Source organism: Lepidothrix coronata, unplaced genomic scaffold, assembly GCF_001604755.1.
Source record: "Lepidothrix coronata isolate B3197 unplaced genomic scaffold, Lepidothrix_coronata-1.0 Scaffold36, whole genome shotgun sequence".
In the NCBI taxonomy this organism is placed as follows: domain Eukaryota; kingdom Metazoa; phylum Chordata; class Aves; order Passeriformes; family Pipridae; genus Lepidothrix; species Lepidothrix coronata.
The window spans coordinates 1440136-1466786 of record NW_016690216.1 but is presented as its reverse complement, the minus strand read 5'-3'; the positions used below and the strand labels follow the sequence as shown (position 1 = coordinate 1466786).

At 35.9% G+C, this 26651-nt stretch overlaps 1 protein-coding gene across 1 annotated transcript in view; it reads right to left on the bottom strand.

Moving 5' to 3' along the window:
• Window positions 1–1614: 1614 nt before the first annotated feature.
• Window positions 1615–26651, bottom strand: part of PREX2 (phosphatidylinositol-3,4,5-trisphosphate dependent Rac exchange factor 2) — a 177844-nt gene continuing 152807 nt past the window's right edge. Inside the window, exons 39-41 of the mRNA XM_017812536.1 lie at window positions 17882–17984; window positions 10904–10971; window positions 1615–6648 (exon numbers count right to left, since the gene is read on the bottom strand). Of these exons, the coding sequence (XP_017668025.1) occupies window positions 6603–6648; window positions 10904–10971; window positions 17882–17984 (217 nt within the window). The 3' untranslated portion in view covers window positions 1615–6602. The remainder of the gene's footprint in view (window positions 6649–10903; window positions 10972–17881; window positions 17985–26651) is intronic.

Here is a 26651-nt window from a genome sequence, read left to right as displayed (position 1 = left end):
CTGGAGACAGTAGCTTCGAAGGCCTGAGCAGAAATGCTGCTCCAAATCCATGGCCAGTGGGTGCAGGGATGAGGCCAGCTGGGTCTAATAGGGCATTTTAGTGTCCTCAGAATCCTAGCAGCTCCACAGAATACAGAAATGAATGGGGGGAGGAGGGGAATCAACTAATATGTAGGAAAGCAGTTTCAGAAAACTAAGATTTCTACAAGCAGAAATGAAGTAACTGTTTGCAATTCCACTTCATTAGTGTAAGCCAAGTATGAACATCATCTATTCTGTTTCTGCTATAAAAAAACCCCAACACATTCAAATACATAGTAAAAGTAAGTTTATGAGTAACATTTAAAAGGAAGTATCCTTACTTTCAAAGTTTAGCAGACACATACTTTGATGCGAGGCAAAGATATATTATCGATTTTGAATTGTGGACTCATTTGACCTCTGACGTGTAAGTGTAGTAAGTCACTTTGCAGGCTTTTTCACTTTCAAATCAAGATGATAGCAACACTTTCACATAAAAGATGCAAAATTACTGGACACCCAAGTGCTACCATGGTGCAATTGATTATCTTTCTCAGCAGTTGTTTCAAAGCACTATTTATTCCCACTGTGTACACCAATCAAGAAAAGAATGCTTTAGACTTTATTTCTGATGTATTCATGGCAGAAACGAGGAGCACTGAAACAAGAAACTTCACTTGTGATGGTAGAAAAGCAGTTCATATTTGAAATCCTCTGGTCACTTCTGCTGCTCAACACTTCAAAATGCCATGCTGTCCTGCACAAAATTAGGGAGAGGAATATATAGGATAGAAGAAAAAAAAAATAAAGATCCATCTTTCAAGTCTAGTTATCCAGAAATACTTGCATCCTCACCCTCCTCCTTGATAGCAGATGGAAAACTAAAGGGATTTTACAAAGTAATTGTAGTTGGTTTTGGTCCTGTCTCCACTGTTCCTCTCAGTCTTTACCACAATAACTATGTAGAATTCAGAATTTCCTTCATATAGAGACAACTCTCAGCAAGGTCTAATATTTCATCAGCTTTCAGCCCTACAAAAGAAACACTGAGTGCAACTCCTCAAACCCCTGGCATCCCAACAGTTCCCAATCCCTCTAAAGGATCAGTCATTTATAGGTGGTTTTTTAGCACAAGGAGTATAACACTCCATATTATGCTTGTCAGATGCTCTTTTGCACAGCAGTATACAGATGATGACAGCTTCACGCTTTCTGTCTTCAGATAAGAAATTCCAGAAATGGTGGTGGATGTTTTGGAACTTCGAGGGGCACTAATGGCACCATAGGGTCAGAAAGTGGTTTTCATGCCTGTCTCTCTTCCAACTTTCACAAAACAGAGCTGTCTGCAGCCACAGACTACTGCTTATGCAGGGTTCAGTTTTTGAATGGTTACAAAGATATATTTTAATTACAAGCAATAAACCTTGATTGGGCCCGGGTTCTCAGAAGAGGTTCTTATTATAAACATTTATTTCTAGAAGTTTAATTTCTGTTCTCCTGCAGCAGAATTTCTAGGGCAGCCATACAACACTTAGCACCCCCAACCCCCTCCCTCTCAACTTATTTCTTGCTTACAAATAAAGAGATTTGCAGTGGCCATATTATGAATGGTTTATTTCTGTCTGGCATTTATTACCGTCCAGTCTTGCCTATGTAACTAAAAAAATAAAGCACAGATCTAAAAGTACACAGTATTAGTTTTGCCCATAATCAATACAGCAACTGATTCAAAATATGCTACAGAGGCACTTTACAAATAAGGAAAATGTAATTTAAATCCATGTTTCAAGGTTATTTAATTCCAAAGGTTACTTCTAACAATCTCAACTACCCACAGAGCTGCTAGTTTGATTGTTTTCAAACAAAAGCTGACTGAGACATTCTGTGTGTGGCTGTACTTACACATAATGTTTCAAAGCAGTAATGCTCTTTTGTGCTTAATGAGACATTACAAAATATATTCTCCATTTGAAAAATGTGTGCAATACTCAATGCAGAAATTAAGTTCATTTTTAAAGTATAACACAAGTATAACCAAATACATACACTATATACAGGGTGTTAAGAAGTTAATAAGGCTGCTTAGTCTTTTAAATCTGGCGTATGGTACTGCAGATAGGACACACACACAACCACAGAAGATGTCATAGATATTCCCCTGAAAGTCCAAATCTAAGTGCTTGCATAAATGTCCTAGCTACTTTGAACACTCAGTTGGACTTTAAACTGAAGAAGCAGTTACTTCTAAATTAGTTTTCTAACATGGAGATGTTATTTTTGGAGAAGAATATAAGAAAAAAACTTGATTAGCCTCTGGACAATCTGAAATTTCTCAATGGTATTAACATCTGCATGACTGTGTACGCTGTATATTCATTTACACATACTGAAGAAGAAACATAAACCCACATCTTCTAGTAGAAAATGGGAAACATTCAAAATAATAAATTTTCTTTAGGAAAGCTTGGTTTATATATACAGTACATAAAAAGAAACCCTACACAATTGTCAGCATACAAAAATATGAGTGCAGTATCTTTTTATACTTCAAAACCTAATGCTGAAAAATACAAGTATCCTGAGTCAGGTATGTGCTGCACATCTAATTTATCAATGCCAGGGTACTGTTGGAGTACAATTAGAAAAGCACTACCTGCATTTATCAACAAGTACAGAGATAAAATACTTAAGGCAATGCATTAGCTCTTTTCATAATGTTAAACAAAAATGGTGCAAAATATGCGTAAAATGCTGGTAGACATATCCATGAAGGAGCTGTAAAATAAAGAGTATGGAACAATATGTATATATATACTACAGTTACTGATGAAAATAAATGAAAGACACTGTTCTTTTTTGAGCATCATGCTTAACCATGATGTGTATACTCACATTCAGGCAATTGTCTTAAATTATTTATATATTTATATATATATATACACACTACATCTGACAATGAATTAATAAAACATGTTTTGCTTGTGAATTTCTCAGGTAAAAACAGATCAATAAAAATGGTTCATTTTTTTTTCCATTAAAGGATTCCAACAAATGAAATTAAATATGATTACTATAAATCCTTGTTGAGTAAAGTTTAATTGTTTTGGCTCTAAACCGGTAGAAGAGAAGTTCTGACTACTATTGACTTCGTTCAAATAAACAAATATAAACCAGTCCAAAAACCAAGTAAGAACTCTATGGCAACTCAGCTGTTCCTTGGACTGTAACCCTCCCTTCCCAGTTGTTAAATCTCCTATACATCACCCACAGACTAGCACTGAATTATGGTGGTATTAGCTAATATATGCCTCTTGACCCTTCAATATATTTCTGAAAGAATTCCACTTGTCTTGGAAGCAAAAGTAAAAATTACTTTCCCTAAAAATGCTTTCCCTAAAACAGTATAGCACATTGTTGTAAAAATAGGCTGCATAACCTGTTTCTGTCAAAGCAAAGATTTAAGAAGCAATAGGTGATACACTGCTTGTAAATCATCACTCTTGGTCATCTCTTCTTGTCACCTGAAGTTTAAAAATTTATGAGAGGATAAACATACTGTGATGAGAATAGATTTTTTTTTACTCTACAAGTGTACCTTGTATAAGGAACATCCTCTACATATACCAAAGAAGATAAACAGCTTTAATAATGAGTATATGTAAATTTATAATTTAAGAATGGGCTTATTAAAGGTCCAAATAATGTTATTAAAGTCAGTGTGTTAGAATGTGCAGGGTGCTCTAAAAACAGAGGGACAAGAAAAGCAGTTTGGAAAGCTGCACAATGTTTCAACCAAATATGGGCTTTTGAAGAACATTTTGAGAAATCAGGCACTCTTATTAGACAGTCAGAGGGACATTTATGCCCCATTTACTCTGGAAATAGGTTGGATTTAATGATTTGAGGTCTTTTCCAACCCAATTGATTCTGTGATTCTGCGTAATTTTGTCAAAGTGTATTTTCATGTGCTACCTGTAATCCCAGAAAACCAGGACTTAAGTTTCTCAGCTCCTCAATACCATGCTAAATAGATACTTTACTTTGCAGAATGGGTCACCAAAAAAGCTCATAATGCTGAATACAGTTTTGAAAACTGTTTCTAGAAGGGGCAAAAAAGAATAAAGAACCAAAAATTAGATAGAAAAACAAGAAGTCAAGATTTCTGATGCACACTCAGGAAATAAGAGCTAAAGAATTTGTTCCAGGGACTAGCTTGTAACTATCTGTCCCATACAAATGTCTATTATTCCATGCTTTCCACAACAAAACAAAATAGGGAATTATCATATTATACAGGGAGACTATTTTGGAATATTTGCACTCCTACCATTTTCAGTGCTTTATAAAAAAGTGATGACTAATTACAGTAATGCATATGCATGCAACAGATTCTGCTTGCTAGGTTATTTTCTATCACACAAGATTAGCAGCTCCATGTAGCTGACTGCTGACTTCTCTCATCGTAAATCTAACCTCATGTGGGCAAGTCTCACAGGAAGAAGGGAGCTCCCAGCTGGGCTGACACCGGCACACTTTTGGCTTGAGGCAGTTACAGCTTCTCTGTGCTTTTGATGCCTGAAGCTGAAACATTACTGGTGGTTTTGCCTGGAGCAGGAATAACCGTAGCCAATACTGCTGCTCTGAATAAAACACATCTCAAATACGAGATCCTGACTAGAACAGCAACAATGTACAAACATTAGGTCATGTCAAACAAGAAGTATAAGTCTCTAAAATTAAAACTTTGTTTTCTGATTTGAATTTTGGTGTTTGTTTTGTGTATTATGTTTTTTTTAATTAAAAAGATTATAGTCCAATAGCTTCCAATAACTATAAAAGAGTAAACTTCAAAGCACAAAGGTGAAGTTGTTACTGGAGTGTTCATTACTGCATGTCTTTGTCACAGTTTAAGGCAAACATTCTATATTTAAGGTAAAACCAGTACTGATATGACTACATAAATATATACACATTGAAATGCAATATATATGCACTGACATATATATCTGTGGATATATAAAAATATTTATTTTCTTAGCAAAGTTAAAGTCTGTGTAAAAACATTTATAATACTGAAAAAGGTAGGAGCCCTAATTCCTCCTTTGGAGAAAAGTAACAAGTTCCCTAAATATCCCATATAAAAACCCCACTCTCTGCAAGAATACAGATCCTTTTGAGTTCTCACTTATTTAATTGTGGATTAATATATTTGTTGAAGATTTCATAAATAATTAGATCATATGCAATAATTATGTTGTGAAGTGTGATTGTTACAGCATAACTATAGACCTCTATTGTACAAAAAATAATTTTTATTCATACAGTATGTGTCTTGGTCTTATGGAATGCATAGCTACTGCTACAAGTAGAACTATTTCAGAATACAATTTTTGTTCTAATGTGTTCACATTTAAACCTCATTTTGGGGCTTTTTCTCTGAAAATTCTTTGGCCTAAAGAACAGCCAAATACAGATAAATTTTCCCTGGGCTCTCTAAACAGTCAGAACACTTTCAAAATAAATTTATAACAACTACCACTCCAAAGAACTGAAATGCTATACAAAACAATTCTGACAAAATATGGGAAATGGTAGCATAAAACATCAAAACCCTGAACTATGCTTCAACTTAAACCACAGACATATCCAGTTAAACATAACAATACTGACTCATCCCTGCCTTATGTAAATTTGCTAGTGTAGTGCTATAGAAAATTATAAACAAATCTGAAAAACTCTGAAATGAAGAGAAGCAATAATGTAAAATATCCACTAGACAGTCTGAAATTCAGCCTAACAGTGGGTGAAAGTCAGACTTATTCTTCTCCTTCGTTATAATGGCAACTGAAAAAGGGCAGAACTTCACCTCACAGGCTATATAGGTACTCTTTCTAATCTACAGGTCCTCCTTCCAAAGCAGTGTGACAATGCACTGCTTCAAATACAGCTGAGTTTACTGATTACAAGCACACACTCACAGCAGCAGTCTGCCTGCAGCCATTAAACACAATTCTGAGATGAGTTTTCCATCTTTAAACCTCATTTACATTATATCCTTGAAACAGTAACATGAACATTCTGAGAAATTACGACAGCGACAGGAAAAAAGGCTTTATCAAGTGCAAAGGGCCCCATATATGAAGTGCACGCTCATTATCAAGCCTAGTTTATGTAGGCTTTTATTCCTTCCACAAGAATGCATTCTGTATAGTGTACAAGTGAAAACATTCCCTCTGAAAAAGACATTTGTTTTCAAGCTGCTGGGTATACCTATAATGTGGCTGAGCAAGATACATCAAATTAATCTGATTCCAGTGTAAAATTCCCAAGGAAGATTCCTGATCTACTAGTGTAAGGCTGGAGTGCACAGATTTCAGAAATGCTTTTTGGAAGACATTTTTCAATACCAATGGAGAATATTTAGGGTATTTCTTTTTTTATCCTGAGTAAAAGGTTGGTGGGTTTTTTTTATTTATTTATCAAAGCCCTAGGGACATACTGTTATAGTGCAGTTGGATTTTTGTCATACAGTCCCAGTATCCTAAAGGCCATTATTGGATTGTTTTCTGGAGCAGTTCTCCTCATTCTTCTCCAACAGCTGGTGGTGGCTGGCATAGCTTGTATAATCTGAAAATGACAAAACCCAATGCAATTGTTATTCTGAGAGCTTGTTCATTATTAATACGAGGAAATTTAAGGAATACAAACTAAATCTATGTCTTCCTGCACTGCAAAACAAGAGATACTAATTCAGTTTAATACCATCAACACAAAACTAGTAAAAGCTTCTTTGTGAGCATTAATGTTTACATTGAAAGTGGAATCATTAAAATCCACATCTATTAGCAGTCTTATAAAAGCATTTCAGTATAGTCAAATTTTCATATTTCTTCAGTGAAGATCCCTTCACTAATCCAATTACCAGTTGTTGCCCTGAATTTCTAAATTGGAAAAGCTGCTTGGTGAATGCAACTGCCTCCATTTCTGTTTTGTCTTGGCACAGTCAAACCCCACTCTAAGAATGGTTCCCCAAAGAACTGATGCTGTTTGAAACACCTAAGACAGATGTCAGACACGTGACACACCAGCATGAGGATTTTAAACTCTCTCCCCCTCTGTTTCCACATGGATGATGCCAAGATCAGTCAGATTTGGTTCAAATGACTACCTTAGCACAGACTGAAATAGCCACTCCTTTTATGAAGGCTTATGGGCTTCTCTTAAATCCTTTTGCCAGGACTTGGTTATTAGAAAGTGTTTCAAACTTTACCCTAATGTTAAAAATACTGAAAATAAAAGGCAATCACTCTGACCTCAAACCCTCTGTTCTGTACTCCCGTCCAGCATACAGTACCTCCTCTGTAACAACAGCAATTAGAACTAGTAATAGACATGATCTCATTTGGAGGCTACATCTTTTCCTCAGGGAACATGTATCATTGAAGGAATAACAAAGAAGTGACCACGTATGGCATGGGAAGGAGAAAAAGCATCAGAAGCCGGAAACAAAGAGACAATGACACAGCATGTGCATCAGTACTTGACATGAAGACTCTGATGTTGAAATATCAAAGTAATAGAAATAGCAGGTTTGGTAGGTCTGGCTACAGGCAGGGTGGTGAATCATCCAGTGACCTGGGGGCTAGGGATACTGAAGATACTCAGGGTATGACATGGATATTTTGCAAATTGGCCTGCTAAATATCATGCTCATTTACATGACTCCATTTTAACAGATCAAAATTTTCAAAATTTTCAAAATTATACTACAAATCAACACAGAAAAGAAAAATCTGAACACGTGACTGGAATCCACAAACAATTCAAGATCAATGGGTTGGTGACCTCTTGGCATGATACTCAAAAGGGCACGGTCTTAAGCTCTGCCAGGGGAGGTTTAGGTTGGATATTAGAAAGAAATTTTTTACAGAGGGAGTAATCAGACATTGGAATGGGCTGCCCGGTGAGGTGGTGGATTCACCATCCCTGGAGGTTTTTAAGATGAGACTGGATGTGGCACTTAGTGCCATGATCTAGTAACCACAGCAGTGTTGGATCAAGGGTTGGACTTGATGATCTCGGAGGTCTTTTCTAACCTGGTTGATTCTATGATTCTGCTACTGAAATGATGTGAGGTGAGTATGTATGGCTTCATTCATGAGTGTTCAGAGCCTCTGCAACATCCAGGCACATCTTGTCAGAAACAGCATCCTGTGGCTACACAAGAGCAGAGCAGGATAGCTGCTGTTATCCAATTTCAGTTCCTTTAGGAGTTAAAACCCATGGGACACTAAAAACGCAGAATGCCCATGGGCTAAATAACTTTTCTCCGAATCTCCCTGAAATTATTATCAAGCAGTATTTTTTCTGGATGGTAAGAATGTGGAGAATCAGTTCTGTCAGGCAAACAGAAACTGGAAACCTTCTTTCCAGTCTTCACCATAATGTGTTCTGAAGATCATTGGACTCTTCCACGTGGTCATATGGCAGATTCACAATTCCAATCATTTAAGGTCACATTGTGCAGACATCAAAGTATTTGTTAGGAGTCATATATAAAGCAATACACATATATACTATATTTTGATACCAATGAGAGAATAAGATAGTCTGATCTTTACACAGACAAGTATGCAGAGAAGAATAAACAGGGGTTGAGTTATTTGATTCTGCTAGTATAATAAAGCAATAATATTCAAATCTGGCAGAAGACAGATAAAATTACAGTCAGAATCTTACCGAAGTAATTGCAGTGGGGTTAATACTTGATGATGTTTTAGCAAAACCTAATTTCTATGGAATAATGCGCAGCAAACCTCACTTCCAAGTCTGTGTATTCTTCAGGTTAAAGTGGTAATCATTAAGACTGTCTTCAGAGCAAGAGATGTAGGGGAATTCTGAAGCAAACTAACAGTAAGGCTGCATAAATCCCTAAGGATCTAAAGTTGCTGAAGATTCTGTAGAACAGAAACAGCCTGTTCTGGGTCAATATACATGGAACAACTATTTGAGATGGTACAAACAGATCAGCTGAGAAAACATGGAAACAGTGGCAGCTGCAGAGAACGGAGAACCCTGTCAAGCAGTGTTAAATGAAACCAAATGTAAAATTGTTTTCCAAGCAGAGAACTAAGAACCCATAGTATCATTTAGCTATACATCAAAAGTATCACTCTTGCTGATGACTATTCTGACTTATGCATCTATTGCTACACCAAATGCCCCAAACACTGAGGTCTGGGATATTCCTGTGACATTGCTGTTGCTGTTGACTCGCAAGGGTGCTGGGTGCATCTGTCTATACCATGTTCTAGGAGCTATCTCATTATTTTTCTTCAGCTTTTTGATGCTATGTTGTGGGAGTTTCAGCTGCAAAGAGGTTATCTTTTCTCAACTGATGCAAAGCCGAAAAATGTCTCATTGCTAAGTTTTTCTTTTTAAGAACTTAGATTTTTCCTTTATGACAAGAGCTCTGTCATGTAGGGGTGGGAAAAGTTTGGTTTGCACCAATTCTTTGGCTGTCCCCAGATTTATGTCAGAAAGCAGGACTCCATTTAAGGCCCAAATCATACTGTTCAAAATATGAAAAGGCTTCTCACAGCTTTTAATGTAATAAAATGTTAATTTATTGTCATAGGTTCCCACAATGCAAGACAGTTGGTCAGGGAATTTTGGTCCTACACTGCCTCTAAACTAATCACTACTGTGAAAAAGGATGCCCTCATCTGCTGCTAAGGGCAATGACCACACTGCTGATGGATTTACTCCAGAATCAGTACTTTTGTTGGATGATACTTACTCTCCTTTATGGGGCATGCAAGATGCATGCATGCTCCAACAAATGCTGCCAGTAAGCAACTGAACAGTAGCTGCTACTCAGATTTACTTACACCTTGTACACTTAAGCTACACTCCTTTTCTAGAATCAGAGTAAGCACTGGCATGGAACAGTGTGTGGTGATCTGTTGCAAACAAGTTATGAGCAGTAGCCTGATTCCCTACTGGGAGAAACAGGGACACCTGAGGAAAGGGGAGCAAACTGTGTAAACAAGTTCCTGATTGTTAGTGCTTAGAGCACAGAAGGCTATGGATATCATTTGTGTTCATTCACATGGTTACCTCTATCAGGTTTTACTAATTCCCTGTTTCCTTATTGAAATTTAAACACCACAGTGGGTTTGTTATGTATTTCACAGATCTGTTTACTCTGTTAAGCATTCAATGTGTTATCATTAGTCAACAAAAAATATTATGTTTTAAATTGGTAAAAAACAGTTTAAATTAGTACTGGATTACTAGAACCAAACTTTAAGAACAAATTAAGAACATGGTTGTTTGGTTATTTTCATTTATAAGTATTGTGCTTGTTAAGAAACATTTCAGGTACCTGCAATCCATCACAGCATTAAAAAGCTGGATAAATATAGAACAGTCCATTTTTCATTCTAATGGATGTTTCGGAAAGAAACAAAGAAAGACTACATCATCTCTAAACATAACTAGAACATGATTTTGCTGAGATACTGTGGTACAGTATTTCATTAAAATGGGGTTATGGATTTAGTTATGAGTATTTCCCCAAAACCACTAAGCATTACAAGTGATGAAGGACTTAGTCCAGTGTTTTCATAATTAACATGAACTAGATTTCATTTTTCAAAAATGGGAATGTTTTGAAGTGCTACATAGCCTGAACTTCTGCAACTTATTACTTGAAGTAAAACGGTATGGCTCAGAACACAATTGATTTTACGTGCCTTAAGCAAAATTTTACAGTTACAGCACAATATAGTCAATGTTTACTGCTAGCTTTCGAGCAGCTACGACTGAATTTGGCACAAACTAGAAAAAAACATGGTCTAGGACACAAAGAATCAGTTACCTTGGCACAGACTGTGGCGTTCGATCCCTCACTCCTAAATTCTTGGCTGTGTTTTGTACTCTTGCACCCTGGGAAAGAAAAACAACAGTTTTGCTTCATTTATTCCAACACAAAGTAGGGAATTTTCTGAGCTTTCCAGATGAATATAACTATTGATTACAATTAATTAATAAATACATTGCATCTCCCAAAAGAACTATCGTCTCCTAAGGTGGGGAACAAGTTAAAGTAGTACATTAATTCTCAACTTAGAGAAATATGCAGAAAAGAAACAAAAATATTTCCATTTGCTAATATAAAAGACATTAATTAAAAAATAACATTTAAGGTTTAAAACAATCCAAACACATCTTGTTTCAATTTGTTTGATTTTTGTCACCATTGTTGTAGAAATCATGGATACAGTTCTTTTCTGAAATGCCACTCATTTTCTATGAACTTCTGGACAAACAAATATTACAGATTAGTTCCTATAAACAGCTACAAAACTACAAAAATGGCCTAAATTGAGGCACTAAATAAGGATTGAAAAGAAAAATGCAGTACCTAATCTTCCTTTATAATCAGAGAGTCATAAAAAAATAAATCAAGTGGGCAGGAACCTCCTGAGATTGTTTAGTCCAATACCCTTCCTTATAGCAGGGTCAACTAGAAATACTGGTCTCTCTGTACCTTAACTGATCCTTTTAAAAACAATAATGAAAGTGCTTTTATCTCACTGACTCATCCAATAAGGAGAAAGTTAATAAAACAAACAATGTTCATATACATGATAGTGAAACAAACAAACTAGTTTAGATATAGCAAAGAATTTAGTAAAATTTGTTTTTAAATTATGAGGTCTAGCTTTTAAAGTGCAGTTTTATTAGTCATCACAAAGAATCTTATGTTTTCTACCATTTTAAAGGATATGGAAATTCTTTTTTTTACTTTTTCTCTTTCTGTACTACCTAAATTCAGGACAAAAATCTATAACCTCAGAATTCTTACAGTGAGATCTTGGATTGATGTGAAACATGAAATATAATTTACATTCCTAACAGAACTGCAGTGCCAGATTCACATGAATGTAAAAGAGGTATAATTATTGGTTCAATTATGTACAATGAAACTAGACCTTTCATTTGACTGAAATTGGGTACCCAGGTAATTGAGAAGGTATTAATTCATTGCTATGGGCTCAAACAGAAGACAAAAAAGGCTGTCTACTTATATACATGTAAGTCCTTGGGGCTTATGTAAATCAACATGTGCCACAAAAAGAAATACTGTGTCCTTACATTTTTTGTAGGAACAAAAAATAGTGGTAAAGATAGAAAATAATAACTAGAATACCTATTAAACTGAAGGCAGAATATAAAATTATTTCACTAGAGCTACATCTAGCTCAGTAAGCTCGTCTCTGACAATTGCAAAGACACGACTATAAAGCATGACAAACATGTTTTTCCCCAGGAACTCCTCCAGAATTCAATAATTAGCCATTCTATACTTCCTCAGTTCAGCAGCAGGTACGTATTCAATCAATTTCAGTGATTCTCTTCTTTCCCTTCTCATCTTGAATCCATCAATAAATTCACATCACCAACCTTCTTGTGAAAGGAGATCCACATCTTTGGCACAATCTTATGTGGCACAAGCTTGTTATGTCAGGGATCATAGAATGGTTTGGGTTGGTAGAATCTTAAAGATAATCTAGTTCCATCACCCTGCCATGGGCAGGGACACCTTCCACTAGACCAGGTTGCTCAAAGCCCTGTCCAACCTGAACATATCTGTGAACACATCCAGTGCTGCAGCATCCGCAGCTACTATGGGCAACCTGTTTCAGTGCCTCACCATCCTGACAGTAAAGAATTACTTCTAAACCTAAAGTCTAAATTTTTTTCTAAATTAAAGAATCAATCTAAGCCCACTCTCTTTCATTGTCCTAACTGACACTACATGACCTTGTAAAAAGTCTCTCTGCAGCTTTCCACTATTTTTATTTGGTTTTAATCTGACAGTTTCATTTGATGTCTTTAGTTCTGCATTGGTGAAGACAATGGTCAGTCCCTACCCTACCCATGACACATGTTCTTCAGAAGTCTGTCATTTCCTCCTTCACTTGTGAAGCTGACCAGTCTTAGATTATTTTGTCTGGCTGCCTGTTCTGTCTATAAACCGTTCCCAACCATTGATAATTTTTTTTCTGACCTTCTCTGAACCTTTTCCACTATGCTATGTCCTTATGGAAGGGATAAGAACAGTTCAAAATAGTTCAAAATACAGTCATGACAGCATGATTCCTACTAGGTCATCTATCTCTGCATAAACCATTATAACTTCTGCTTTACTAATAACTACTGAGAACTGAGCTGATGTTTTCTGTCATATCCTGAGGTCTTGAACATGAAATGGAACAGCAACCTCACAGTCAATTATTTCGAATGTGAACTTAGGGTTTGCTTTTTCCCCAGTGTACTTCACTTAGGAGTTATCTACACTGATTTTCATCTGCTATTTTTTTGCTCAGTCATGAAGTCCTGCAAGATTCTTTTGCAATTCTTCATAGTTACTTCTCATCTTTAATAAAAAAATTGAAAAGAGTTCAGTAGAGAATGGGGAGAATGATGTGGTAAGAGAACACAACTGAAAAATGACAAATCGGATGAACTGATTTCTTCTATCTACACAAATGATGGCTTATCAGGGAAATGATACTCAAATTTGGCACAGACTTTTTAGCAGAATCTGTATCAATAGAAGGAGTAATGTTTTTAAACTGAAAGAAGGTAGATTCAGCCTGGATATAAGGAAGACATTTTTTATGATGAGGGTGGTAAAACACTGGAAAAGGTTGGCCAGAGTAGTGGTAGATGCCCCATCTCTGGAAACAACAGAAACACTGAAAGTCTGCTGCTAAAAAAGGAATAAAATCTAGGCTCCAAGTGTATGGTATACTGGACAGAAAACAGAAATCGAGGGAAAAAAAAACGAAAAAGGAAAAACCTCAGTTAAATGACACATAAAGTAAAACATCCTAATGAAAAGGTTAAGAAAACTCTGGAACAGACCACATGGGAAACACTGTGAAGGAATCTCCACTACTGGAGGTTTAATAACAGATGCAACAAATGTCTGTCATGAATGACATAAAGATAGCTGATCAGGTGTTGGTTACAGAGTTAGACATGTTGAGTCCAGACCTTCATCATCTCCGCTGTCCTTTTCTTGGTGCCACTTCCTAAAATTTTTCTTTATTTATTTTTCTTTAATTATTAAAGAAACCTCACCATGACAGACTGCTGAGACTGGCACATGTTTAACATCACTGAGAGCCAGACTATACATATATATGCAAAAACTATCTAAATCGATCACGTGCAGATCCTGGACATCACTGCTGTGACTGAGAACAAAACCAACCTATTTTTACTTGCATCACTCACTAGAAAAACTAATTTTAGTATCTTGATCACATAATAAATGAAATATATTGATTTAAAAAGAAGTCTAGCTTTATATATTAATGTAATTTATTGTTTAGTAGAGGCACGAATTAGACCTTACTTAAAACCACCAGTCTTATTTCTTTTGAGAAAATGCGCTCAAGAATTACTACCAATGTGCTACATGACATCTTTTTGTCACCACTGAGCATCATTATACCATTTCTATTTCCATCTAGTGTTAATTTATACTTCTCCAATATTATTCTTAATTGAGATTTTTTGTCTCACAGAGGCATAAAGGATAGCTGTGCTATGTGACTCTAGAACGTTACCCACTGCGTATCAGTACTGCCAGAGCACTGGTGAAATATGATGGCAGCTCTGGGGAGACATAAACAATCTGGACTCTTCTATAAGAACTAGTATTCTCATTGCCTTGAGAAAAAATTATAGGTTTATTTTCAAGTTACACACTAATTTAAGGATAGCAAGAACCAGTCACATAAAGAAAACAGATTGTCTTTATGTCCTGTTCAAAAAGCTCTAAATCAGTACAGCTCTTATAAGAATTTTTCAAAATGTAGTGCTGCTATTATAGTCACAAAAAGGCATGAAAAAATGATTACTCACTTAAAAAAACAACAGAAATTCTGTCCTAGCCTTTTCTGTTTATCAGCTTTTTAGTTACCTTTCTTCCTCAGAGCCCTCTGCCCCCTGGCAACTCCCTTTCTAGGCCTCTGTCCTCTCCACACTTTGCTGCATCCTGAAGACACAGCGCTGTCAGGATGCTTTACATAGTATTTTGTGGGTACAGATGTTTACATAAGTATATACATCAGTAAAAAAAGTTACTGAAAGATAGTCGGGACGTTTTGTCAATTTTTTTATTTTATAAATCAATCAAGACTGGATTAGCAGACAAAAAACCAGAAACTACTTAACTAAAACCATCCCACACACCCAAGTCATACCCACTCTCACAAGTTGGTTTCTTTTTGTTAATTCTCACAGACCAGGTGCTTGTGAATACCTTATAACTCACAGGGCAATTACTTTGAACCTTGTTCCAACAATACAGTTGAGACTGAGTATTGCTCAACAAGATTCTGACCTTATTCAATTTAAAAAAAAAAAATAAAAAATTCCTGAGGTCATCCAGTCCATCAGGTGACTCCAGTTATTCATTACTGGTGCACCAAGTTGGAAAACATATCAGCTTTGATTAGAGACAATTTCCCCTTTTGGAAAGCTGATACTGCCAGAAGTTAATGTTGCTGAGCAACAGATGGAATCGATGTCCTTTCATTTGCACCTCCCTGTGGCTACTATCTTTATTCCACAAAAGATTTAGGGTGTAAATGGGCTAACAAATTCATTAGTTTGTTTTATATGAAGCCAGGAGAAAGGCACATATATTGCCCTTAACTAAATGTTCTGCATAAAACCCCATGAAGCCTTTTTATTTTTTTTTCCTTCCAAGTTTTATGGCCTGCATTATGCTCCTGACAATTAAATTCTACAGATAATTTAAACATTAAATCCAAACAGGTTTCTAGAAAATACCAGAGTGCGTTGTTGAAATTTCCCCAAAACATTTAGAATTTAATAGAGGGTTATATTTCTACTACAGAACTTCAAGACTGATTTAAAATTACAACAAAAGATTATTACTCTATTAAATCCCACAGTGGTCTCCTGCAAGAGGAAGAATGTGTGAAAAAAGTCTGGTTTTATATACTAGCACACTTTTTTGCAGTGTTCGTGGCTGGAATTGAGATATTGGTATCTTAAACAGCTATTGATCACCTGCTGTTTTACTTCAAAGAATGTAGCCTCACTGAAAGCCTTTCACCACATCTGTATTTGAGCAAGTACAGTTACAGCTGCTCAAAGCCGAGTTTCTTTCATTTTATCATTCATTTTCATTTAAAAAACTGCAGAAGATCCACAAATGAATCAGCATTTTTTGAAATGGCCTAGACCTGTATTTTGAAAATTAATACTTTGACAGAACATATCCTGCAAGCAGATACATGAAGAACTCTACAACCACGTTTTTTGAATGCAAAATACTCAAAATACTGCCTTTTGTCTAGAACTTCAGGAGCAGACATATCGATCTACACATGCAAGTTTATTCTTATACAGCAGTAGCTTTCTTTACAAGTCAAGTTACAGATGTAATTCCTTAGCAGATGTACACAACTTGATTCAAGAACCTTGGGGGTATTTTTTTCAATACAGAAACTTAATTTATGCACTGAATTAAGTGATAGTCCAATATAAAAAGGAATGAGACTAAATACTTTGATGTACCCATGTTCAGCAGCAACACTTACATGTAACTGATCTGAACATATGACTTATGCTTTAACAGACTAAAGGTGTCATCTAGCATACGTGTATTTTTGTCTACAGCAAGCTAGAAGTAAAGTGTAGTTGTTTAATAATTTTCATAACTGTGACTGCTGCAAAAATATGTAGCAAAATTAATGAAAACAATAAATTAGGTGCCATCTAAACTCCAGAAATTATTAATCCTGTCTTATCTGTGATTAATTGTTCCAACATTTTTTTTCACTTTAAGATTGAGTGCATCCTGTATGTTGTTTATGATTTTGTAATAGAGTTGAAAGCTAACACAGGCTGGGATATATGTTCCATATGCACATAGGGTAATTAAGCTCCACTCATCCTCTCTTTGATCAACTGAATAGGTTTAGCTCTTTAATATTCACTTCATAAGCCTAGTCTATCAACCTCTGGACCATTTGTGCTCCTCCTTTGAATTCCTTCCAAGTTACATCCTTTTGAAAGTATTTTCTGATAACAAGATATTTTAGAAAAAGTAGTGCTAATACAGTAGTGTATCCCCCATTTTTAGTTGATATTGCTTTTCAATCCAGTATTTTTTAGCATACCTTAGCACCAAGAGTTCATGTTGCAGTGGTTATCTATCCACAACAGCCTCTAAATCCTATTCTGTTATGACCAAAGAGTGAAAAACATTATTTTGAAATAAGCACATTGTCCTCAGGAATCTTGCCTGGAAATTTAAAACCAATAGTATTTATTTCTGGCCTTCTCTTCTACACTTCCCCTTAATTCAGTACATAAGTCACTTGTTATTAACAACAGTTAATAATCGTAAGTTATTTTTATGGATCACATATATTAAAATAAAGACTGTCTCAGATGTAAGGTGATGCCACAGCAGTGACTACACAAAAAGCTTTTAGTAAAATCACAACCCTGTAAAAATTATGAGCCATTTACACACACACAGAAAGCAAGCATCTGGTTAAAAATGGTCTATGTCTGTATCAAAAAAATAACACAGCATCTTTCAGTCACCAGTAAAGGAAGAGATTAAAAAAAACCAAAATAACGCACAAACAAAAAAACCACCCAAACTAAAAAAACTCACATAGATATTACACAACATTAAGATGGAGGTTAAAAAATGCTTGGCCAAAGCCATTCTTTTTAGATGATAACGTCTTGTTTGGAAACTTGCAGATCTCACCCACAGCGAGCATCCTACCTGTTTGCGCATGACATCTGTAGCTTGCATGATGTAGCGAGGAGGTAGCCCATGGCTCCGAGCCAGGATGATGGCCTGCTCCAGGGTAACGCTCAGAGTGCAGCTGCAATGGAACACAGAAGTCAGCTATCTGCTAGCAGAGAGTTCCTTAAAAATAATCGCTTCTATATCAATTATCTTTTTTAAAAAGAAAATATAAATGAAAATATTACATAGTAGACCTGTCCCCTTATCCTTCCCTCACCGGCGCAGGCATTAGTCTGAACAGTATAATGTTTCTAAGCAGAAAGACTTTAAGTGTAATAAGTGTTCCTGCTGCTTAGAATTAAATGCATTTGCCTTGTTATGTTGTTAAAACAACCAAACAAACCAACCCTCCCCAAACCAAAACCAACACACAAACCCCACAACCCAACTATGGCTTGGCAAGCGCATGAGGGAGTGACAACCCAAAAAGAAAATTTTTTTTAATTATATAAATTCCTTTTCTGTTCACAACCAAAGCACTGCAATAATCAAATCTCTTCAACCAGAAAAGTGGGTTGTACAGAAAATGATTCTACCTCAGAGAACCCAAAAAAAGCTGTGGTTTTCAAGTTCAAATAAGAAAAGCAAGGCACATGATTAAAATAGACTTTTGAGTAGCCTTTTGGCAAAATCCTGACCAAAGTATTTTGCATAGTTTGCATATAATATGCACACAGAACAGACAATATGTTTCAATCAAACACTCATCTTGCTGAGCAGAAGATCTGTAGGAGGAAAAATACATCTGCGCTTATTTTCTTACTGAAAAAAAACCAAACCCCTGACACGTTTTAAATGCTGCTTAAGTTAATTTCTGGACTGTAAAAAGTTTCACAGTAGTGAATGTAGAAGACACTTAATTTGATCTGTAGCTTTATTAATGGCCTTTCATTAAAAATTTATAAGCTAAGTGATTTTCCTTGATAATGAAATAATTTTCATTCCTTGGTTTCATGTATACACTGACCTCAGAGTTAACTGGAGGTAAAAATCTATTGAACTTTTGCGTTATGTGTTTGATTAAGGTGCAAGATTGCTAAGTATTAGATTAAAAATTCTACACACTGTGACTTCGTCTTGTCTTTGAAAGGTGAAATATTGCACAAAGTATATGCTCATAATATTTGCCAGCACCAAAATCTAAACATACAACCTTCAAGACCAGACAGGAAAGGAAGCTTTGTCCCACTGACAGTGGAAAAAAGCAAAAGTATCTGAAATGTAGTTTTACAGGTGTTATCTAAGCCAGAAAAAAAGGGTAAAAAGTTTCTCAGTAGGTATAATAGGTGTTAATGGGGTCAAAGTACACTTTCAACCAAGTGGTTACTGAGCCAGCTTTCCCATATATCCCATCTTCCTGAAACCCCAAGACTGAAAGAACCAAAAAATCATATTCTGCATGTGTCAATCAGAACTAACAACCTCCTAAATGAAGGTCAGCTTGAAGAATTATGTGCAATTTTGTGATTGACAAAGACTGCCAAACTGCTCCCTGTCCAAAACCTGATGAAATGGCTGGCAATCATGGACAGTATAAGTCCTCTACATTTTGACAATGCCAATCGGGATTCAGAAATACAGTTGCCAAGTGTGTAGATAAAGATATAACCAGAGTGGGAAAAGCAGAGACAAAGCGTAAAATAGCATAATAAAGATTTCTTTAAGAGGCTGCTATGGAAGTAGGCAACAACTACAATACAATCCTGAAACATTTATGCTAAAATTAAAGATCTCACGTCATGGCAAAAAAGAATAGTGATCCTAAGGATAGTAACTTTAACATATCCTGTGAAATTAGTAGCAAAGACACTCAAGATGACAGCAGTGGTGATGTTAAATATTATCACACCTCTTTAATAGAACATTTTACATTTGAGGTGAAGTCCTACAGTAATGCTGGTTAGATACATCCACTTTTTCTTTTAAAAAAACTTCTTATTAACATATGTTAAAAATTGTTAAAATTGAATCAGTGACATGACTGAATTTCAATATACTGTTTCATTAGAGGTGCAATCACTAAGTTTTGTGTTCCTCCTAGGGCACATAAGAGTCTGATGAATGGCAGAATTAAATACAAATTATTGGTTATGGCTTTTGTCCTGTGATTATGAAATAAATTATGAAATAAATTATGAAATAAACTTTCTAAATACAAAACCCAACAACACTCAAATAGCTTCATTTTAGTTGAACACCAAATTAGTGAGATGACATCCTCTAATAAAACCAATCATGTAAACCGTACACGGTGACTCATGTATCCACATGCTGGTGCTTTCTCCCAGCTCTTCAAATAGTATTTTAATTAGTACATATCCCTTATCACAAATCAAACTGCCCTGGAAACCAGCTGTGAAAGACACAAATGCACACACAAAAAATCAGATGGTAACATGGAAAAGTCATAACTGGAAGTACCTCAGCAATAAGGCTGCCAAGCATGAAGAGATCAAGCCATGCAAATTTAAAACAATATAACTTCTAAAATTTTATTAAACAATATGAAAGCTGGTTTTTCCTCATATTTTAAGATAGTTCTAGTGGCCTGAGCAATGTTCAATATCAAGGATTGTCAGAAAATACTTGTGGTATATAATAATCCACTCTTCTCCCCCCATTTTGAGAGCTGATAAGTAGACGCTATTAAAGTTTACAAAGCAATCTGGAAGCAGTTCTGACCACTGAAAGTACTTGGTCATTTGGATGCAATCACCCAGAAAAACCAAACAAGGAAAATATTTGGGGAAAAACTCCTTCAGTGCTCTCATAGCATTCTGTTATGGGAAGCATAAAGCCCAAATCCATAGATTTACACTGCAAACAAAGCAAAATCTGTTCTCACTCCCTCTCTTTTCCTATCATCCCCTTTTTTTATGCCAGAAAAACAAAAGACTCAAATTCATCATCTCACAATTTATGTCAGTTCAAATGACAAATCCCTGCCTTGACAGATTACAGCAGTAAGGAAGAGACATTTGGATTTCCCAGGACAACTGGGCTGAGAATTCCTTATTTCATCCATTTGGTTTCCAAGAAACAGAAGGGGCTGCAGCTGCTCCCAGCCTCTGCCTACTATCCCCAATCTCCCATCAGTCATGAAAGTACTGATGTGAAGATTAAACATAAACTTTCAAACATCTTCTGGATCAAACCATCCTAAACAAGCCTGAAAAAAATGAGATTAAATCATTTTCTATCACCAATAGTCCATTTGTTTCTGATTGGATGTGATTTTCACTAAAAGGCTGCAAATCAGTTGGACAGACACACATCCATACTGAAAATGGAGTTGCAAAATAGGAAAACAGACTGGCATTTTCTCAGAAATTGATTATTTCACAACAGCTTGTCCAATGTCACTTGAAAGGAAAAATAATTTGAGTTCATGTTCACTACCTACAGAGCTGCCACTCAGCAAAGTGTATATCTATGTTACCAGAGTAAAAAGAATGTAAATCATTCAATTCATTCTCAGGTTTCAATTAGGCTTTCAGCCATCCTACATCCAAAGATGTATCAAAACATTCCTTAGAAAAATGTCCTGAATAGAAAAGATGAGGTGAAACAAATTGGTTTAGGAGTTACCACAGTCAGGGATGTCAAAATGAATTATGTTCTGGCTATGTGAATAGGAAAAAAAATGAAAAGGGTGCATGTATGCTTAGTCTAATTAAAATCTAAAGCTTCTACTCAACATGTAATATAATGCCATTATTATTATTTTAATTACTTTTCTTCCTGTACATTATAAGCTAATCATACCTACATTTGACCACCTTTCAAACCAATTACACCATAAGTATTTATTTGTTTCTTCTGTCATTTAAATTAGTGCTTATAGAGCAAATATTATTTAAGTCTGTACGCAGCAATGTCTCCATGCAAGTAAAACTGAAGCTTGCATTCTCTGTGCCCATATACTGAAACTTTGCTGAACAGAATTTCTTTTCACAGGGAGAGGCAAGTTGGGCCAGTCATTTAGTATTAGAGAGAAAATGAGTATGAAGTTCATACATTAAACTACAGTACTGTATTTTACAATTACAGTAAACTCTACTGGAGTTCAGGACTTAGGTTCAGTCCCTTTATGAACCTTTGTTAAGCTGAGATGTTGCCAATGTGGAAAGGCCACTACTTTAAAGTCAGTATTGGATGGAAACCATCTACTGAAGGCTAGTCCAACATACAGAAAGTAATTACTCTGCCCATGAAGTATATTTATTCGATTATGATGGTTCAGTAATCATAAACAACCTTTCAAAAAGCAACTATCTGTGGAACATACACCACTACCACACCGAACGGGCAGTCCATGGTTAAGGAATCTTCTGCCTTTTATCCATTAAGCATCAGCATGTACAGGTTTCGTTCACAACAGGCACCACTGTGATTATGTAGTTGTATAAACCTCAGAACAAAGGCATTCCAACTCCCTTATTAGGCACACATCCACCATCCTATGACAGGATAATCAAACCCAGCTCTACCAGATATTTTCAGACACAAACTACCAAGAGATTTCTGACTTGCTGAAGTAGATGGCATGAACTTATCAAGTAGAGAATTAGTCTTGAGAGGTAAGCATATATTAGCCATATTTCAGACCTAACCTTGGTTAATGAGTTCTTTTGTAGGTTACAAATACATTTTTATCAGGTGTATTATATTCAATATTAGTAAATTTTAATTCTGAAGCATGAAACATGCAGTGGGTAATATTTTTTCCTGTAGTTAATTTGAAAGATTACTGTCATCCAATCTATTTCCAGAAATAAATGTGACTATTCTACCTTTTTAAACAGAGAGCTTTTCAAAGAAATTGAAGGGAAAAAAAGCATACTTCTTTCTTCTTTTCACCAAACATCATCTGTCAGTGTTAAAAAACTGCAGGGAGCATCTTTCCACAATCATTCTTCCTGTAAGATCTTGCCACCTTTAATCAGCTTGAAATGTTGCAAGGAGGCACTTCCATTATTAAATATTCTTTTCTTGATGAAAGAACAGCATTTCCAAAAGATTCAAAGTATTCCCTTACCCATTTTATTTACTCATTTTCTGTTAATACTTGCAAAAACAAACTAAGAAACAAAATTTAAAGTCATCTGAAACGCCAGCTTTGGCCATTATCTCTTGTTCTGTGCAGAAAGTCTTTCACATTAAAGGCTTCTTCCCCTGTAAGAAGGTATGTAAATCCGCAAGAAAATTGCCATTTACTTCCTGTCTTGTAATGGTTCAGCACAGGCTATTCACTTAACTCTCTTCCATGCCAGAAAATTAAAGAAGATTTGGCTAATTTTTTAATTTTAGATTGTTTGAGAGGTCCTACTCTATTTTTATTGGAATGTAGTAGGTTTTGTACAAAAAAAAATCAGATTCAAAGACCTGGACTGCAGATAAGGCAATGCTGCAGGAACTAAAGCATGAGAAGATGATTCTACAGAGCGCGGTGATAAGAGTTGTGTGTCAAATATCCATAATGTTAAAAGGAATCCAAATAGAAAAAAAGCACACCTTGAAATCCATACTAGTAACAACTTAGATCCATCTTATCTGTCTCAGTGCATTTTATGAACTTCTCTGCATTTTCAGATTGCATTTTAAACAAAATAATGTCTCAGAATTTAAAGCATGCAAAAGAACAGTAAGACTATAGTCCATCAAATATGTATTAGAGAAAACAAAGCAAAATGTACCAGATTGCATATGAAAGGCAAATATAGAGCAAAATAAAATGATCACCACTGTAGGAAGAATTTATTTGTGCTAAATGGCTTATTTATTTTGTTTTAAGACAAATTCTCACAGATTTAAAAGTTATGTAACTGTTTTCAGTAACCATCACAGAATGAAATACTCTATTATCCTAAACTATTTTAGAAAAAGAAAAATTTGTTTATACCTCAGTAGGTATCACAAAAATACACTAATTGTAGATAGACATAACAGAATTATCATTTAAAAAACAGAAGAGAACAGGACTGAAAGGACAGTTGAGACCAGATGTCTGGAGAAGAGCACAGATTAGTTTTTCAGTCTGTGCTGACCTGCCTCCTGAAAGTAGTCCCATCAATCCCCAAAAGCTTTCTTACTGTGGAGCTAATAGCCTAAATACAGGCACAAAACTTCAAGGAGACTTTTTTTTTGTAGCACACACTCACTGAGCTCAGAACTAAACTCCTACAGAAAAATTTCTACAATCATTTAGAACGAAGGATTCTTATGAATGTCCAAAACACAAATTCAGAGTACTCATTTTTCACCTTGTTTCATCTGATTCACAGAAAGGCAGCTGGCCATGATGGACAGCTTATGGTGTTACTCTGCTTTGCAATGTGGAAGATGAAGCAGGTTTAGCTGAATTGCAGGAGCAGTGCCAGCTACAGGAGACAGCATAATCAACCCTTGGCAAAACCTGCCTCATCATTCAGCTGACCGTCTGCCAGCCAGAACCCCATCGCTTGAAGGATGGTAACACTAATAAGAGAATTTCTCGAGGGGAAATTAAAATCCAGAAAAGAAAATAAGATGGTGATTTTTCTGGGGTTCATCACGATTATAAATTACTTTTCTCTTGATCCTCCAGGAAATGCAAAAATTTAAATAAACTTGGGATTTGTTTCATTTGGATGCTTTAAAGGATTCCTTTGAGCCTGTAAGGCCTATGGTCCCTGAACAGACTTCTGCAGCTGCTGCACCTAATTTCATTTTGGCAAGGAAAGAGGCTAAGACATGTCTGTGTGGTGCAGTCTTGCTCTTCTTCCTCAAGCAGGAGCTAGCATCATGATTCAATAAAATTTAAAAGTGCCTTTCATCACCCACATTTGTACAGATCGATTGCAACTTCAAACAGAACGAATACAAGTGGAGAAAGCAGAGTGTTGTTTGCAGGGTGACATCTGACTGGCAGGCAGAAATATAATTATAGATGATCAAAAAATGGAAAATAGAAATGCAAACTATTGATTTTATGAACTAATTTAGAGCTCTGTTCCAGATGTATGATAATCCAAGCGGAGATTTATAGCACTGACACATCACTTAGGAGAGTGAAGGTTAAAGGGACTTATTTTCCCCCATTCTTGTTTTTCTGGTGATTGAAATGCATTTGAAAAGAACTGCTGTCTGAAATAGACATATAGGATTGCAGGCTCTAATGTAAATTGGTAAACATATTGTCATAATAAAAATCAAAGCAAAGCAATCACCAGCAATCCAAAATCCCCAGCATTATCTTGGATATAGGGATCAAAGTATGAACTCTGTCAAGCTGTTTTAGCCTAGTGCAGCGTAAAAAGCAATTTAATATGGATCACAGAGAAGTCAGAAACCAAGACATTGCTTATCCAGAGATCAGCAATCACTGTCAAAGCAGACAAAGCTGCTGTTTCATAGTTCTTGGCCTTTTCTGCATTGGACTGTCAACCAGCGCCTCCCTCACAAGTTGTCTGGGACTTGAGTCTGGTTAGTAGGAATGGTGGCCCAATCTCCCCTCTGCCCCTGTCAATTCATGACACCTAAGCTGAGTAAACACAGAAAGGGCTCTCCAGTCAGTTCAGTAAAAGATAGATAAATTGAATGAGGGAAGGTATATACACATATAAAAATCTATTAAATATATCTAAACTTTGACAGATTAATGGCTTGCTCAGTTCCCACTCCCCAAGAACAAAAGAAAGATGAGCAGAGCACCCTGTACTCTTCCACAGACTTTCAGACATTCACTGCCGTTAGAGATCAATCATAGAAATTGTGCTAAAATGAAGGCTTTTTAAAAGAAAGCATAGGGGGACCTTCCTCCAAGTCTTAATTTTAAGCTGGCATGACTGATAAGTGAATAGATTTTCAAAGTTTAATCGACAAGGACAATTCACATCTTTCTCCCCATCTGTTTACCTAGTAGCATCTGTAGATATTACCAGTTTTCAACTCATTTAATATCCATAGCATAGTGCTAAAAAACAGTCAGGAGTCCTTGATCTGGCTATCAGCGCAAAGGCAATTTCAGAATGACGAAAAGCAGAGCCCCCACTTAGTACTGGACCGTAGAGAGGTGGCCTAGGGAGGCCAGAAAGAGAAAACAGCTCATGAAGTGACTTTATATGACGCCAAATGCTAAGGAAAAACTTCATCCATCAGTTTGTATGCACAACAGTAACTTCAGAAAACCGTTGTTAAAAATCTTCCTCAGCTTTTACCACTTCAAAAAATAAGAGCACATGAATCCCTCCTAGTCTCTAAATGCAGAGATTTTCTTCTGAACCTTTGGAAATTCTGGGCACAAACTCCTGCATACCTCTAAAAATTCTCAAGTAATCCATTCCTTTTTCCTGGAGGGCCTATCTTAAAATACCTCTGATAAGGCCAAGAATTGATGTTTCTTTCTCTGAACAGATGGCAGCCAAAAAGGCAGTATTAATGCACAAATGAAGTAATAGTATCTAGTACCAAAGCTCAAATGGACTCACTGTAAAGCAGAACTAGATATGCTTTAGAGAGGTGTTTTGCATCTTTACTTTATATGAAGAGGTGATATTAAGTCCTTTAACATCTAGATGGAAACCCATACATAGCACTTTTAAATCCCATTCCCATGGGAATGACTATTCCTAATATAGTCTTTAAATCCAATATGTTGGTTTTCTAATATTTTGTGGGTTTTAAATATACTAAATAAACATTTAATAGTTTATACCTTTGATTTATCCCTAGTTTTGAGTAGAAATTTGATGGCTAATTTATT